The sequence below is a fragment of the Anneissia japonica genome, unplaced genomic scaffold (genome assembly GCF_011630105.1).
Source record: "Anneissia japonica isolate Jap-2015-1 unplaced genomic scaffold, ASM1163010v1 scaffold3531_len492141_cov184, whole genome shotgun sequence".
In the NCBI taxonomy this organism is placed as follows: domain Eukaryota; kingdom Metazoa; phylum Echinodermata; class Crinoidea; order Comatulida; family Comatulidae; genus Anneissia; species Anneissia japonica.
In genome coordinates this window covers 1,855-15,340 of record NW_022702905.1, presented here as the reverse complement: position 1 = coordinate 15,340, position 13,486 = coordinate 1,855, and the positions used below count along the sequence as shown (strand labels likewise).

Here is a 13,486-nt window from a genome sequence, read left to right as displayed (position 1 = left end):
GTATAAGAGACAGGTGTTACATTTACTGTATACAGCCCCTGCTTTACCAGGAGCCTCTTCAGGTATCTGGATTATACAAAAACATTATAATTTACATTTCATTGTCATCGTTTGAAGGTAGGACCTTGCTATGCTTACTTTTATAGGATATAATAGAAAACCGCTAAAATTAATCTTTCAGAGCATGAGAACAGAATCATTTTTACCAAGGCCTTTGGTCCCCTGATCCATAATCGGAGGCACTTCCCGAGGCACTTGACCGCCTGCGAATTATTTTTCAAGATCAATAGTTGCCGCAAAGATTTTTGAAACGTTTGGCGGTGATATGAACGTGATTACAATATACAACTTTCTGATTTATCGGTGCTAGTAAAATTGGTATCATTGATACGACGTCAGAATAGGTTTTTCCTATTTAAAATAGGTCCATGCTATTACTATCATTAAACAATACAGTACAATCATTGTCAAAATAATAATTTAAAAAAGTGCTAGTCGGACACCCGCGGAATAGCCTAGCTAGGCCCTAGCTACGGCCCAATAATATAGGTAGAAGGTAGCCTACAGTAGTGGTTCCCTACTTTTTTACTTTTTATCAGTAGCAGATCCAAATTAAGGAATTCGAAATAGAGGAGGCCCAGAAATTCAATTGTAGAGATTGTGTCCAGACGAAGATTAATGTCTATGGCACTTCTAGTGGGCCAGAAATGCCACTCAGATTAAACATTTGAACTTAATCTCACGCAGGCTCCCCCTCCCACTCCCATTGGTATTATACTGTTTTTTAATGTTAAATTGTTAGCTGGGTTAATATTATTAGCATGCCTATTCTTTTCTCTTCACTAAAAATATATTCGCTGGACTCCCCTTGTATAAAGTCATTGCTACCTCCTGAGCTCACAGCTGCTCTTTCTACTTGGCAGGTTTTATGATATCATCATTAACATCGCGGTCGAAGGCCTATTCAACATCGTCAGTGGCGGATCTAGAGGGGGTGAAGGGTGACTGTAAAAAAATAGTCACTTGTCTTGTGTGTGTACTTCTCATGTACTGTACATGTATACTCTCGTGAAACATACACTTTCTATTTTAAAGATGTATGTCCCATGCTAAATAACAAAAAAAAAATCATAAAAATATTTTTTGGAAATTAACTTAACCATTTTGAAGTAACATAAAAAATTATCAACTTGAACATAGAAATTAGTGTATTTAAAAAATGTCTTCCCATCAGTTTACAGCGAAAAATGATAGAAACACTTCCAGTCAATGGAAGTATTTTATTATTTTTATTATAATTTTTTAGTTTAAAAATTAGAGTACACATTTTTTAAATTCAATAATTTTTACGCACAATTTAAAAATTTGTATGCTATTGCAATATGAGCAAGTTTATTTCAAAATCATTTTGTTTTTAATGATTTTTTTTACATTAGCAAGGGACAATAAATCTTTAAGCTTAACTTCTTTTCAGATGTAATCAAAGAGCGTCTAGCCGTTTACTAATTCCAAAAACATTTCAAACGGAAGGGGACGCCCTTCCAAAAATCCATGATCAAGGAGGACAGGGGGATACGTCCCCAAATATTATTATATCCGCAATGTAATAATTTCATAAGTCAAAAAGATGTCTGAAAATTGTTGAAATGAACTGCATTGATGACCCATGTTTTAACGAAATGGTGCTACAACAGGTACTCTATCTCTGCCCACAAACATCTGAATTACTTATAATAGGCCTTATAAAAACGTGTATTATTAATAATAATAATAATAATAATAATAACAATAATAATAATAATAATAATAATAATAATAATAATAATAATAATAATAATACCTGTAGTAATGTTTTCGGCACATGAAGTACAAAGTAGGTAAAGTAAATTAAAAATACATCAAAGACAGTTGAGTTTATTTTCAATGGAACATCACAACGATTAATTCGATATACAAATATTCAATATACAAAATTCAGGCAAAAAAAGTTAAAATTACAATTATGTCATAAAAACAACAAAATTACCATAAAAAATGAGTAAGTGAATAAATAAATAACGGGGGAACAGAAGGCAGTATAATGTATTGTAGACGAATCTAAATTGCACATTATTTACATTGCCCTGGTTGGGGTCATTAAAACAGTACATTAAAAAGCGAAATTACACGATTACAGGTAAAAACGAGTAAAAAGAAATGTAAACTAAATTGATCACATCAACATTAAATCAAATTTAAACATGGATATATCAAAAAATTAGACAGTACATTAAATCAAATTACAGGACAGAAACTCAAATGATCACATCAATTGAGTTTCTGTCCTGTAATTTGATAATATTGAATAAAAATCCATGAATGAAAAATGATGAATTTTCCCTATAAGAGTGTCATTTCCGGCAATCTAGAGGTACTATTTCCCCAAATTTCCCGCCTCAGCCCTTAGGTGTGGACTAAGCTTTGAAGTAGGTAGATAAAAAGTAAATACATCAAAAGTTTTATTTTCTAAAGTACATCACATTAGATATAATATATGGTTGCTGAAAATTGCTGGTAAAACGTCATTTTGACTATATAGTAGTAATGTGATGACGATGAATTTTACTATAAAAAAAAGTTTCATTTCCAGTCATCTACAGCTAACTATTTCATAAAATTGTCAAACCTCAAGCCCAACCATGGTGTGCCTGAGGTGGATGTGGACTCACAAAATGTCCCCTTCACCTTCAGAAACAGATCTGCGCCCTTGCCAAAACCACACCTCCCCGCCTGCAAATAGTGAGTTCCGCTCTACTAGACCAACACAAAACACAACTTCGTGCGATTTATATGCACTTGTCAATGTGTGCCTTGGCCTTATATAAGCCTATGACATGCACTAGTTTTTATGTGCGACTATACTCAAAAAACGTTCTGCACAGTAGAAGATGATGATGATTATGATGTATATGATATAATCCTATCTGTAGACTTCCTACTACATTTGATCTACTAAAAATATTGCATTGTATTATAGCCTACTTCCGATCCTTCAATATTTGCACATATCAAATTGATTCAGTTTTAATTCACGAAAATTCATTTGAAAGCAACTCAAAAACACCAGAAGAGCATTTGGAATGGTTTTCAACATTTTTCGAGAGAACCCCTGGACCCCAAAACTTCCAATCAGATTGAAAAAGATCCCCCCATTACCAAAGCTGGTTACGGGCCTGCTGTCGTCGTAATTATCACCACCAACAACTTTCATCATCTCATTCATTAATCGTTAAATTTATACAGAAAGACTGGAGAATTTCTATGGTCAGAGGATATAGGTGAAAAAATATATAATCAGAACATACTTTTGACAACAAAGGAAGCTTGTGTCTTGTAAAAAATTTACCTTTGTTGGATGGAGAGCTTCAAAATCTGCGTAATTCCTTCTCTCTGCTCCCCAATCATACATTTTTTCCCCTTTAGTCATTACATTATTGATTATTTTGCCTTTCTCATCACTAGAGAGCCCAACTGGCTGATTACTATGGTATTCCCCGTAATACCTGTGAAAACAAAACGCTTCAAGTGAAAATAATTGATCATTACCCGGCCAAATACCATTAGGCCACATAACTGTAACGAAAATAGTCATGTGACACAGAGACAATAAATTACGACAGTTATGTCCCCAGCCATTAGACTGTTAGGATAATATCCCCGGCCACATAAACGGTATTGTGGTATAAATTTTTATTTATGTATTTTTATTATTTATTCAGGTAAACGGTAAAAATTACAAAAAGCAGAACAAGTTTGAAATCATTGCAGTACAAAAATTAAAGGAAACCAAATACATCAAATCCATACAAACAAACTAAGAAACTGCAAGCATCATAAACATTAATAAACATCAACAATTTGAAATGTAAAATTCATTGGTCACAAATGAAAATTAAAAATATAAATTAATTAAACTTTAAAAAAATATATATTCATACAGTATCAACATATATAGACACTGTTTAAAATAGTGTTCCCGGTTACCGAGTAATTATGCCGGCCGGCTAGCCATGACATTACAATTGTATGAATTTGTTCCTGCAAAACTACAAGGCCAATATATTAATTGTACTGTATTATAATATACAGTATTGTATTAAATGTTTTATTGTTGTATTAATAATTAAGTGTATTAATAATTGTACAGTATTGTATTGTAATTATATATTGGTAGCCCCTATCCAAAGTTCTAGTAGTGATTACTAATTTCTAGATAGAATTATTTTTAAAACTTGAATCATTCAATAAGCTTGACTATAATGTATTTTAAATAACTTTATTTCAACAATTATATGAATTATATTATAAGCAATTATTATTAATAATAAATAACAAATAATGAAAATTGTGTAGAATTCATATATATGACAATATGGTATATCTAAAAAATATAAAAAGCAGTAAAAATAAATAATAATAGTAATGCATATTGTACTTATCGATCCATGCAAAGGTTCCCTCTTCCAGCATTTTTTTTAAAATTTTATATTCAGCTCCCTCAACGTCTAATTTTAAAATCACATAGTCTTCTTTTCTGGTATTTTCCTTTATCCATCTAGACAAGTCCACAACTGGAATTGCCTTACGTTCAGACAGTTTTCTACGTCCACCAGATTTGGTGTCAGCCAGTTCTTTTTTGTCAACAAAGAGAGTTCCCCCGCCCCACTGCATGTCCCTTCCATTGTTCCTTCCTTTGTCAGGAGACCATACTGATTCGCTGAATGCAGTCATGTTACCTATATTTAAAAAAATGTAAACATTTTAAAGTTAATTCTAATTAATTTCGCTTAAGAACTGCCGTTAATGCATGTCGAGAACAAGTGATATATTATTTGTCATTCCAGTGCCGCTTTAGTAATTTTTACTCTTTTATCGGACGGTTTTTTGTTATCGATCCTACGCTTCCTACTACATAACAAATAAAGCAAATAAAATGAATACTAAAAATTTGGTATTTCTCTTAGTACGGTATTGTTTTTTGATATGATATTATTTATAAAAATCAAACTTTTTATCAGGAAAAACCAGCCAACTCGATATTTAAATTACTGTAACATCAGTATATAAACAATTATTTTTATTAGTAAATAATAATTTATGAGGAACTACACTTTTCAATCAGTGGCACACTTCTCAATAGAAGGTGCGTCCAAAACAATATTTACAGTAAAGTTCACAAAAAAAGACTTATGCTAAGAATAAGACAATTCAAATTTTCAAAAGGGACATTACGGAAATGTAAAAAAAAAAACTGTTCAGTCATATAAAATTAAAAGCAATCTTAAACTAAAAAAACTTAAGGCAAAATAAAGTGATGCAAACAATCACATGAACAATTATACAAACACCAACCAAACGTTCATGAAATACACAGTACATAAGTACATATATATCCATACACAACTGTATACCCAGTCACATGACTGTACCGTACTCACAATTATAAACATAAAGACATACAGTACATACTGAACTCTATACTACACCACTTATCACACAAGAAGCACACATATCAGGCCAGATAACACAGAAGCACATAAAAGTATTAAAATCAAAAGTCATAAAGTAATACAGGACTAAAATAAAAAACGTTCGTTTTCTTTTTTGATCTCATTTCTCTTTTTCCATGCCCTTGTAGCATACCTTTTACAAAATTTGTCAAATTTTTCTTCAATTTCTTTTGGAAGATTTAGTGAAAAAGAGCCAAGAACATACATTAACTTCTGATCAGTTGTTGAATTTATAAATTGGTTTCATATAGGCCTATTTGTATTTACTATTTCATGTTCAAGCTTTGCTAGTTCTTCCAATCTGATGTTATGGAGGGAAGGACATGAAAAAAGAAAATGTCTAATATCTTCAATTGAATAAGAGCTACAAATAGAACAAATACCATAATTATTATCGGACCAACTTGAGATTCGTCTTTGTAACGATAAAGTATTGGAGCGTATTTTAAATTTTATGCAAGCACCCTCAAAATCTGTAGTTTCAAGTAAATATTTTACTAGGCAAGGGCTTTCCTTAATAATTGAGTAATCTGAAAGGGAAGATTTTTGATCAAGATTACTTCTCCAATCAGTACAAGCTTGTTCTTTAAGTTTATTCAAAATGAAGTTGGTCCAATTTCCGATGGGATAATCAATGGTATCACATATTAATTTAAATAAATTTACTGATTCACATTTTGAGAAAACATTGGAAACACATTTAAGAAATTTAAAACGGAAATTATCAAAGTTACTATCCATGTGTAATAAAGCCTTAAGTAAAAGTTTTGGCCACCGATGTGATTCCATATGTATAATGCGATGAAAATACTTTGTTGCACTAAATATCGTGCATAACACTAATTGGCAGCCAGCCAAGTTCACCATACAAAGTTCCACGTGGTGTATTTCTAGTTGCTCTAAGAATATAGCGTGTCATCTGCAATTGTAATTGTTCAAGTTTGTCAATATCTGACTTAATTAGGGAACACCATACAGCTGAACCATAATTTATAGATGGGAGACCAATTGTTCTCCATAAAATATCCCCATAGTATATCCTATTAAAATTATATCAGTTATCAATCAATGATTTAATATAAGCAATTAGTCTATTGCACTTTGTAATTACATTCTGGAATTGTACATTATCATTTAGTTTCCTGGATATATTAACCCCAAGATATTTGTATGTCTCCACTTCCAAATGAAACCATCACCTAACTTCCATTGTTTTTCTTTATCAATTCTTTTTCAGAAAATTAGAATATTAGATTTGTCGAAATTAAAATTTAATTTCCATGTTTTAGCAAATAATGTTGCAAGATTGAGCATCTTTGTCATTTCATGCTCATTATTTGCTAATAAGACAACATCATCAGCCCAGAATAATCCCCCTACCCACGTGTCATTCACTCTGATACCTAGATCATTTGAAACAAGAATCTTTTTAAATTCATTCATAAAAATGTTAAACAAGATTGGAGATAAGACGCAGCCTTGCTTTACTCCCTGTTCAATCTCAAAGAGTTCTGTGTCTGTATCTCCTAGTCTAATTATACCATTATTTACCTCTGCATAAAGTTTATCAACCTTTCTCAAAATCTTTCCCCTAATACCCGATAACCAAACAGCTTTAAGTAAGCCATTTCGCCAAAGGATGTCAAAAGCTTTTCGAAAGTCCAAGAAGGCCATATAAGTTTGTTTGTTTTCATTTAGCCGACAAGCTGCCACGTTTTTGAGAGTTAAAATATGATCATCACATCTATATGTTGTACGAAAACCTCATTGGACCTCCGAAAAGGTATCATTTCCTTCAAGGAAGTTAGAGTTATTAAATGATAAAATACGGTTCAATATTTTTGAAACACAAGAAGTTAGAGATATACCTTCGAGTTATCCAGGTCTCTGCGGCTACCTTTCTTATGAATAAGAATAATAATGCATTTATTCCAGTCTTTAGGAATTTCTTCAAATTCAATAATTTTGTTAAAAAGTATAAGTAAGCTTTTTATAATACAGTGACCTCCATTTTTAAGTAATTCATTGGTTATACTGTCTAAGCCAAGGACTTTATTATTTTTTGAAAGTGAAATTGCCTCTTTAATCATATCAGTATTAATAACAATATCACATAAAAATTCTTCGTTCCATTGGTGATCATATTCATAAGAAAGATTATCTCTAATTTGTTTATTGAAACGACTAGTCAAGTAAGAATTACAATCATTTAAATTCATGTTGCCTTTTCCAAGGTTTTCCCAGTAACTTTTAACACTGTGAACAATTTTTCCTTATCAAATGTAATTTACTCAGAACCAGGAATTTTGATGCAATCAAAATCCATGCTGCCACCCTCAACATTCTTACCACGTAAAGCTTTCCAAAAACTTTTACAGGAAGGCCCTCCCTTGGTCGTTCATGGAGTCTAAGACATTTTCAGAAATCACTGATAGTCTTTTAGAAATAAAAATACCAACCCCACCCCCATCCTTTTCTTTTCTATTTTTTGATTTGAATTCATATCCATTAACTTTAAAATTTAAATAATTAATACCCGTATTATTTAAAAAAGTTTCAGATATACCAAGTAAGTCAACTTTGTTTATATATAAGTATTGTTCAATTTCATAGAATCGGGATTTTGTTAATCTATTTACATTATTAAAAGCAATAGAGAAAACATTATGACAAGAACAATTGTGAACATTCCTTTTCTTACCTCCACGGCGGCATCTTACTTTACGTTTTTCTTGATTTTTAATATTGGAAGTAATACATTTACTATCATTATTTTCGTCAATTTCGATAAATTCATCACTTAACATACTATAACGGTTAGAACAACCTGGCAGTCCTGTACTATTTGCAAAATCCTATTTGTTACTATATTACTGTATCGCTTGGTGCTATTTTTTTTTTTTTTTTTTTTTTTTTTTTTTTTTTGTGATATTGGTATAATTTTTATTATTAATGCTTGAATCAAATTAAGATTTATGGAATAAGTATAGTCAATAGATTAGTTTCGCATACGTTTTTTTCTTGTCTGTTACGTTTCCATTTACCATAAATGTTCCGTTTATGTTTATAATAATAAAGTAAAGGAAATATATATTTTCATATTTATATTTTCCATATAAAATTGTCAATACATTTATAATTGCATGCTGTACATTTTGAAAGCCGTTTCATGCTTCTTTTATATTCATAAGCCAGAGAAAATCACTCAACTTAATAGGTCTATTTCCACAAATTGATTCCCATGGTATTGTTAAGGCGAAGCTGACACAAGGTTTGTGATTTCTTGTTTGTTTTATTTCCATTTTTGATACATTACTGCTAAGACAGAAGTAGGTCAGATGCTAAAATAGACGACTAGCTATTTCTAGGTACAAACACGTGAGCTGGAGCACAGTTCACCACTTCACGTGTGTTCACCTACTTCATGAAACCAGTAACATCGAATCGTCTGCTCTGGCTGCTGATCATGTTTATAAAAAATAAATAAATGGATAGGAAAATGTATATTTGTTATATGATTTTGTGTGTAATGTAAGTAAATATGTATAAATTATATATAATATTATATATGTATAAATACATATATGTATGTATGTGTATATAGGCCTATATATAGACATATATATATATATATACATATTTATATATATATATAATTGTTTCTAGGAATATTCTATATGCTTATGAAATCATACATAAATATATATTCATATTTAGGGGTAGGCCTATCAAGGAAAATTAATAGCATGAAGCACATACTGAATTCCAATGTTTCAATCATAAGATCATGTTTCGATCATGAATAATATATCACCGTAAATTTCTATGTTAGTAGAAAGATAAAATGTTGTTAGTAGAAAGATAGCAAAACGGAAATAAAAAAAAATACTTAGGCCTATGATAAACTGATGGACAAACTAATTATAATAATATATAGGGCCTAGGCATATTCAATTTGCGTTTTCGCAACTCCTTCGGCGCTCCATATATTTGTTCGAAATAAACCGCGACCGAAATGAGGCGCGACCGAAACGAAGCGGGACCGAAATGATTGGTTAACGTAGAAACAAGGGGTTCCCATGCACCCCCAGGATATACTTGTTTAACTAACATTTTTGTAATCCTCAAAGTGTCTAATGAAAGAATTTTGATAAATAAATAATAAATTGGAGAATTTGTATAGCGCCTGTTAAAAAAAATAATTTTTTGTCACTGGCGCTTAAAGATGAAAGAATTATTGATTAAAGAGATAGGTTTTAAGGAGGGTCTTGAATGCATTAGTATCAGAAGTTGATCTAAGATTAGGTGGAAGAGAGTTCAATAATTTCGGAGCAGTAAAAGAGAAAGACCGTTCGCCAGTACGAACATGCAGCACTCTGGGGACAGATAACCTGAGAAAATTTGACCGTCTTGTGGAAAGTGAAGATAACTGTTGTGAGATTGATGAAGAAAGATAGTGTGGGGCGTAGCCATATATGCATTTATGAGTGAGAAGAATAATTTTGAAGTTTAGGCGTTTACATATCGGTAGCCAATGAAGGTCTTTGAGGATAGTTGAAACATGATCACGAAGTTTAGTGAGACAGACAACACGTGCTGCTGAGTTTTGAAGCTTTTGTAAGGGTCTTAATTGAAAATAGAGGTCCCATACAATAAAGAGTTACAGAAATCAATTTTAGAGGTGATAAAAGCATGGACAAATACTTCAGCAGCGGAGCGTGAAATATATGGACGAATAGATCGAATTCGTCTACGGTGAAAATATCCAGATTTACAGATAGATGAAATGTGGTTTTGAAAGTTAAACCGATTGTCAAACAGTACATCTAAATTTCGTGCTGTAGTTGACGACGGTATATTGACACCTTCTACGGATATCTGAATTGGGGGAAAAGGGTGAATGGTTCTAGATATTAAAAATATAGTAAGTAGTTCAGTTTTGTGAGGGTTGAGCTTGAGTTTCATTTTAGTCGTCCATCTGATAATAGAAGAAATACAAGACTCTATTGAATAAAGAGTCGAGCCTATGTCAGTAGTGTTATTAAGATCAACATGTTTCCAAAGCTGTATGTCATCAGCAAAGAAGTGAAAATTTAAACCATGTCTAGTGATTATGTTAGAAAGACCAGAAGTGTAGCAGATAAACAAAAGGGGTCCAAGTACTCTACCTTGCGGAACGCCATACTTCAAAGGGAATGTGTTGGAAAATTCTGACCCAACATTAACACGAAAAGACCTAGAATCAAGGTAAGAGTACAGCAAATGGAGAGCTTTGTCAGAAATGCCAAAAGATTCTTTAAGTGTGTTCAGCAATAAAGCGTGATCAATTGTATCAAACGCTGATGACAAATCCAACAAAACCAAGATAACACCTTTAGACTTATCAAGAGAGAGCAAACACTATTGGCAATACATAAGAGAGCAGTTTCAACACTATGGTACTGTCGGTAAGCAGATTGTAATTTAGGTAATAGATTAAACGATGTGAAATAGTCATTAAGCCTTTCAAACATGACCCGTTCAGTGATTAATAGGAATGAAAGCATTGAAATAGGGCGAAAGTTTTTAAGAGTGTTATGATCAAGGGTCGCTTTCTTTAGGACAGGGACAACAATGGCAGTTTTTAAGCACGTCGGGAAGTCACCAGTTTCAAAAATTGCATTGATAATTTGGAAAAAATATTTGGATAATGAATTAGTTGATGTTTTAAGTAACACCTTAGGCAGAGGATCCAGACAATAAGTTTTGATAGAAATTCTTCGAATAATGTTAAGAATTTCAGGAACAGATGTGGGGTGAAAGAAACTAAAGTTACCAGAAGCATGGTAATCAACAGAATCAGAAGAAACATTAAGATAACCAGTATCGTTAATGTCATCATTATTTAAGGCAAGTGAATCCAGATCAAGACGGATGGAATTGATCTTGCTAACAAAGAATTCTGCAAATATGTTAGCAGCATCCTGGTGGGATAATGTATCTGGCAATACTTGAGTATTATGACTACCAGTAAGTTAATCAAGAGTTCGGAAAATTTATGACGACGTAGAAGATTAGAGTAATATGCCTTTTTGGCTTCAATGATGAGCTTATTGACTATTCTTATCTTCTCAGCAAAACTAGCGTTATTTACAGTTGATTGCGACTTTCTGTAAGTACCCTCAGCCTTGCGACGTGCACGACATGCAGCAAGAATGTCAGAGTTCATCCAAGATTGAGTACATCTTGCTCTTTGTGGGATTTTAAACAATGAAGCACGCTTATTGAGTGTGCACTTCAAAACATTGTTAATTGTCACACAGGCATCATTGGTATTATCATTTTCCAGTTCATCAGGAAGTGCAGAGCTGACATCAAATAAAAAATCATCAGTTGATGGAATTAATGCGTCGACCCCAGCGTGCAGGTTGGTGAATATGAGTAAACTGTCTTAATGATGTGACAGAGCAAGACAATAGGAAATGGTGAGAGAGTGTGGTGTCAACAATCGACGTCAGATCAATCTGATAAGCCGTGGTATACGAAGCTATAAAATCTAGGGTGTGTCAATTTATATGTGTAGCGCTATTGACAACATTATTCAGACCAAATGAGTTCAAGATATTGATAAAGCGGTTAGTATTATTGTTTCTGACATCCTCAAGATGAAGATTTACATCACCAGCTATAATGATGTTAGGTAAACACGATGGTGCGATATCGGAAAGATGAGACTCGAATTCGTCAAGAAACATGACGTGGTCTGTATATCACAAGAACATAAAACGGTTGACCATGAAAGGTAAAACGTAAACAACAGCTATGTCCCCTCCTCTTCTGTACTGACGTGATTTCGAAACAATGTTGCATCCTTGTGGGAAGAGGTCAGTAACAACAGTTCCGTTTGAGTCATCACTTTTTAGCCATGTTTCAGTTAAAAGTGTAAAGTCGAAAGATGATTCCAGTATAAGCTCAGAGAGAGAACTTGCCTTGTTACAAACAGAGCGGCAGTTCAGGAGACCAACATGACTGGTAAATTTCTCTTTTTTAATAAAAATTCCTCATCTTTCGTCTTCCTAGTCCCCCTCCGAGTAGGTTTTACAGTAGATAGGCCAAGTGATTTAATTGTAGACCAAACAGTAGGACTAAGCCTGGAACACCTGTTGGATAGTTTTAGCATTAACAGGCAACTTCTACTATAGACTTGCCACAAGTCTCTTATTTGTTATTATTTTTCTCATTCTGGACAGCGCCACCAACGAGAAAGTTAATTTAGAGATAAACGGAATAATTCGAAAAAAAAGGAAATCGAGTATGGGACGCCAATTAAATTAGGTATGGTGCGCACTAAGTGCAATAAAGAGTGAGTAACCTAAAATTAGGGCCTGGAACCCAGGCTACTTCTACTATTGAACACCATTGTATTTATATGTAAATCAGATCCAACCAAAGCAATTGTGTAGGCTTAGCAAAGGTAAGTACAACCTTATAATGAATGATGCAAAAACTGAACTCATTCATTTTTCATCATGTTTTAAGCCTGCTCGCTGGAGTCCTTCTATCAAAATAGGAGATGCATTCATTGAGCCTTCGCTGTCCTGTAGAAATCTTGGAGTTGTTATGGACTCTTCCCTTAGTATGTCTAATCAGGTACACAACATCTGTAAAGCCGGGCTTCAGTCAATTCGTAGAATTTGGAGTATCCGGAAGTACCTTGATCTTAGATCAACTGAGATTCTCGTTCATGCTTTTGTAACATCAAGGCTGGATTGTTGTAACTCATTGCTTTATGGATTGCCAGCTAAGGATATTTCAAAACTTCAGCGAGTTCAGAATGCAGCTGCCCGTTTGGTCACTTTAAGCCCAATTAGGGAACATATCACTCCTGTGTTAAGGCACCTTCATTGGCTTCCTGTAACACAGAGAATTACTTACAAGATTTTATTATTTGTTTTCAA

The 13,486-nt window shown here is 32.9% G+C and overlaps 1 protein-coding gene across 1 annotated transcript in view; it reads right to left on the bottom strand.

Moving 5' to 3' along the window:
• LOC117104164 overlaps positions 1–12,455 on the bottom strand; it is a 13,663-nt gene extending 1,208 nt beyond the window's left edge. Inside the window, exons 1-7 of the mRNA XM_033244861.1 lie at positions 12,445–12,455; positions 11,683–11,896; positions 11,365–11,512; positions 10,718–10,888; positions 4,475–4,775; positions 3,386–3,542; positions 21–66 (exon numbers count right to left, since the gene is read on the bottom strand). Coding sequence (XP_033100752.1) covers positions 21–66; positions 3,386–3,542; positions 4,475–4,775; positions 10,718–10,888; positions 11,365–11,512; positions 11,683–11,896; positions 12,445–12,455 — 1,048 coding nt within the window. The remainder of the gene's footprint in view (positions 1–20; positions 67–3,385; positions 3,543–4,474; positions 4,776–10,717; positions 10,889–11,364; positions 11,513–11,682; positions 11,897–12,444) is intronic.
• Positions 12,456–13,486: the final 1,031 nt, after the last annotated feature.